Genomic DNA, 4,076 nt, shown 5'->3' on the forward strand with positions numbered 1-4,076 from the left:
TTCATATGTATCTTCAATGTATCGTATCGTTGGCTATGCATCGAGATGCGTATCGCATCTGCCTCAGTTATGGAGATGCACATCCCTAATGTGTATATATGTGTATATATATATATATATATATATATGTATATATATATATGTAGATATTTATGTAGACATATAGACATATACAGAGCTGGGTAGATTACTTAAATTGTAATCCGTTACTGATTCCAAATTACATGACAAAAATTTTAGTTAGTATCGTAATCCACTACATTACACATTTTAGGTAATATAATCAGATTACTTTTGACCTAACTTGTTTATCACATTGATTTGAATAGGATAATCTTGTACCATATTGATATAAAAATACAGAGGAAGAAAATGTATTCCATTCTTTGTTATTAACATCATGAAGTGAATTAAACATTACATCAAGGTTTCCCAAACTGGGCTTTGTAAAGGAACTGCAGGGGGTTCGTGAGTTTAATGAAAAGCTAACAATTAATTAAATCATAAAAATTTAAAATTATAATAAATCGTTTTAATAAATCATAAATTATTTAAAAGAATAACAACAATCAAAATAAAATGCTTATTGAAAAATTTGTTTATCTGCATGTCATGTGACCATTAACCACGTCAAAGAACCGTGAACATGCAAATGTGATAATTATTAAAATATTTATTTTAAAATCTTCTGGGGAACTTCAAGTAAATATATTAGGTGAAAACGGTTTAGCTGACAAAAAAAGGAATGGCTGCATTACATGTAGGCTAAATAAGAAATAACATGAATTTGTGCTTTTTAATGTGTTTGAAAGACAAAAGCCTTCCAAAGACACAATAATACATGGTTAAATAACCTTTAATAATTAATGTGTTCATCAGTAGTTGATGCAAAGTTGAAACACTTCTTTTTTTCGATTTTTGTAAGTCCAGTGATCAAATGCTGTGTAGCCAGCTGACTGTATTGACTGATAATCTTGTACCATATTGATATAAAAATACAGAGGAAGAAAATGTATTCCATTCTTTGTTATTAACATCATGAAGTGAATTAAACATTACATCAAGGTTTCCCAAACTGGGCTTTGTAAAGGAACTGCAGGGGGTTCGTGAGTTTAATGAAAAGCTAACAATTAATTAAATCATAAAAATTTAAAATTATAATAAATCGTTTTAATAAATCATAAATTATTTAAAAGAATAACAACAATCAAAATAAAATGCTTATTGAAAAATTTGTTTATCTGCATGTCATGTGACCATTAACCACGTCAAAGAACCGTGAACATGCAAATGTGATAATTATTAAAATATTTATCTTCTGGGGAACTTCAAGTAAATATATTAGGTGAAAACGGTTTAGCTGACAAAAAAAGGAATGGCTGCATTACATGTAGGCTAAATAAGAAATAACATGAATTTGTGCTTTTTAATGTGTTTGAAAGACAAAAGCCTTCCAAAGACACAATAATACATGGTTAAATAACCTTTAATAATTAATGTGTTCATCAGTAGTTGATGCAAAGTTGAAACACTTCTTTTTTTCGATTTTTGTAAGTCCAGTGATCAAATGCTGTGTAGCCAGCTGACTGTATTGACTGGTCTTTGTGTGAATGTCCACAAAACTGGAAGACATTCTGAGTGTATGTAAGCAGTCGGCTATTTTAGAAAGGAACATTTATAAGATGAAAAAGAGGAATTAGGGAGAATCAATAAATTATGAATAATGTATTGCTATTGTGGGAATAATATGTAATCATGTAATAAATAAAAAAGTAACTAGTCTTGATTCAGAGTATTTTAAAATGTAATTTAATCCAATTACAAGTACTTAATTTTTGGAATCTTATTACATAATCCGGATTACATGTAATCAGCTACTACCCAGCTCTTTTTTTGTATATATGAAGGTTAAAGTAAATAAAATAAATAAAATTATCTTTTAATATTTTATTTTATTATTTAGTTTTGTATTTTATTAATTTATTAATTTTTGTCATTACTTGTTTTTTGAGTATTTTACAAAAAGTACAAGCATTTTCGTCCATATGTGCATTTCCCTTCTTGGCCACAGAGCTACAACAGCAGCAGTGGCGGAATTGTCTCCTCCATTTCCTCCACTCAGAAGCGACTGGACGACAGCGGAGGTCGTTTCACTAATGCCAACTTCCAGGAAGTTCCGTCTCACTCCAGTTCCAGCTCCAAGGATGGCAGCTCCTCTGATGGCAAGAGCTCAGATGGCAAAAGCAAGAAGTCCAGCAATCACAGCACCAGCTCAATCTCTGGCTCCAGGGGCCGCAAGTCAGCACCGGGCAAACCCCACGGCCCTGTGGTCACCACAGCGACGTCATCCACAGCTCCCTCCTCAACCAGTCCTTTTCAGCAAGGTGAGACTTCCAAACATACCAACTTCACTTTCAATGAATGAAATTAATTAGCATGTTCCCAAATTGAACTGCCAGATTCAAGTCTCATGTCGACTTCCTGTGTGTGACATTTGAGTGAGTCTGTTGTGACAGGGCTGGATGGAAGCCAGAAGACATAAGCTTGGCGTGTGTGTGTGTGATAAGACTGTCGTCTGACTGGCTGCCGCTGCAATGTGGAGCAGCGAGTCTTTCCGAGCCGTTTGTGTCGTGGGTGGCGTCTCCTGTGTGTGTGTGTTTATGTGTGTTATGAGGGAAGTTTGGGAGTCGGAGGAGAAGCATGTTCCCTTCCTTTCTGCTATCAAGCCGTGATGGAGGGATTGAAGCAGAGGTCACGTCTGGAAAATTTAGACTAATCATTAATGTGTCAAAGTACGGCAGGGGCCTCCTCGCTGGAGTTAAAGGGAACCTTCAAGGAACCCTGGAAGAAGAAACAACACAGTGTTTTCTCAGCAGAGCGCAATGAGATCAAAAGATGGTGGTGATTAACTATGGAGACTAATCTTCTGCCTGGGAGTATGTGATATTGTCTGGGCTGTTGTGACAACACCCGACACAGACCCAGGGTCGGTGAGCCACACGACTGTTCTGTTATGCTGACCTGATGTAATATTCCAAGTATATGAGAGATTGTAATATCAGCAATGTTTTATTCATTTTTTTGTTTGACAATAACGGAGAGCAGTGGTAATATGTAAAGCTGTTTATAATGCCGAATATGTGAATCATCTTGTTGTTGATAAAAGGCGGATAAAATCTAATATTCTTTCAAACAGGGTTTAGGTTGATCTCTGGGTCACTTGCTTAAATTCAACTCTCTTTTCACACATTTTTTGCTTGTCTTCAGAGAGAAATGACAGTAAATTTATAGCAGTGTTTAATCTAGGATCCAGCGATAAGATATAGCAGAACTTCATGGATGTGTTTTGGAAAGAATACAGAATACCGCTAGTTATCTATTGGTTATGGCAGCCGTTTGTGTGACATTGCTTTATCTTCGAGACGTGTTAACTGGCATGCAAGCTCTGTGCGTGTTTTAATGTTAGCGGGAGGCTCAATGGATAGACTGCGTAGTAAAATTGGGAAGTAAAGCCTCAGCAGCCTCCTGCCACAGCTGTAAAAACATGCATGTCGGAGTTTCTCTGGCTTTGGTTAAAAGACGAGTCCTTGCCTGAGGGGAGGGCCCGAATGAACACCTAAATCTGGGTCACCCTTCTTGCCTGACTACATACCTGATTGTTTGGCTTCCTGCAAGTTTGACTGGCCCACCTAGGTGTGGAAGATGTCGGCATTGCCTGATTTCAGGTTCTGTTTGTTATTTTCTGGGTTTGTGGAGATTTAGCCAGCCTTTTTAGTTTTTTTAGTAGAATAACTTTAAATTGTATTCGTTTTCGATGATAAATAAGAGGATCCTTGATAAGAAAAGGGAGAATCTTTTCAAAATCTAATTTAAAATGTGCTGAGTTCTTAAAACTGTTTGTATACATGTTGGTTTAATATAGTTTTGAAAATTTTCCATAGAATTTTCAGCAAAAATATACATTTGATTTCATGTGGTGTGACCAAGTAAAATTTTCCTTACACCTTACATGTAATAGTACACATCTTAATCGTTATTTTCAAAAATGTTTTTAAATATATTTTGGGGGGGGGGGG

At 35.5% G+C, this 4,076-nt stretch overlaps 1 protein-coding gene across 1 annotated transcript in view; it reads left to right on the forward strand.

Annotated features, from left to right (window-relative positions):
• The window catches only part of LOC107741929 (protein AF-10-like), a 53,319-nt gene that overhangs the window by 24,236 nt on the left and 25,007 nt on the right, over positions 1–4,076 (forward strand). The window contains exon 8 of the mRNA XM_016554749.1: positions 2,072–2,384. Within this exon, the coding sequence (XP_016410235.1) occupies positions 2,072–2,384 (313 nt within the window). The remainder of the gene's footprint in view (positions 1–2,071; positions 2,385–4,076) is intronic.

The sequence above is a fragment of the Sinocyclocheilus rhinocerous genome, unplaced genomic scaffold (genome assembly GCF_001515625.1).
Source record: "Sinocyclocheilus rhinocerous isolate Xijiao unplaced genomic scaffold, SAMN03320098_v1.1 scaffold100, whole genome shotgun sequence".
Classification (NCBI taxonomy): Eukaryota; Metazoa; Chordata; class Actinopteri; order Cypriniformes; family Cyprinidae; genus Sinocyclocheilus; species Sinocyclocheilus rhinocerous.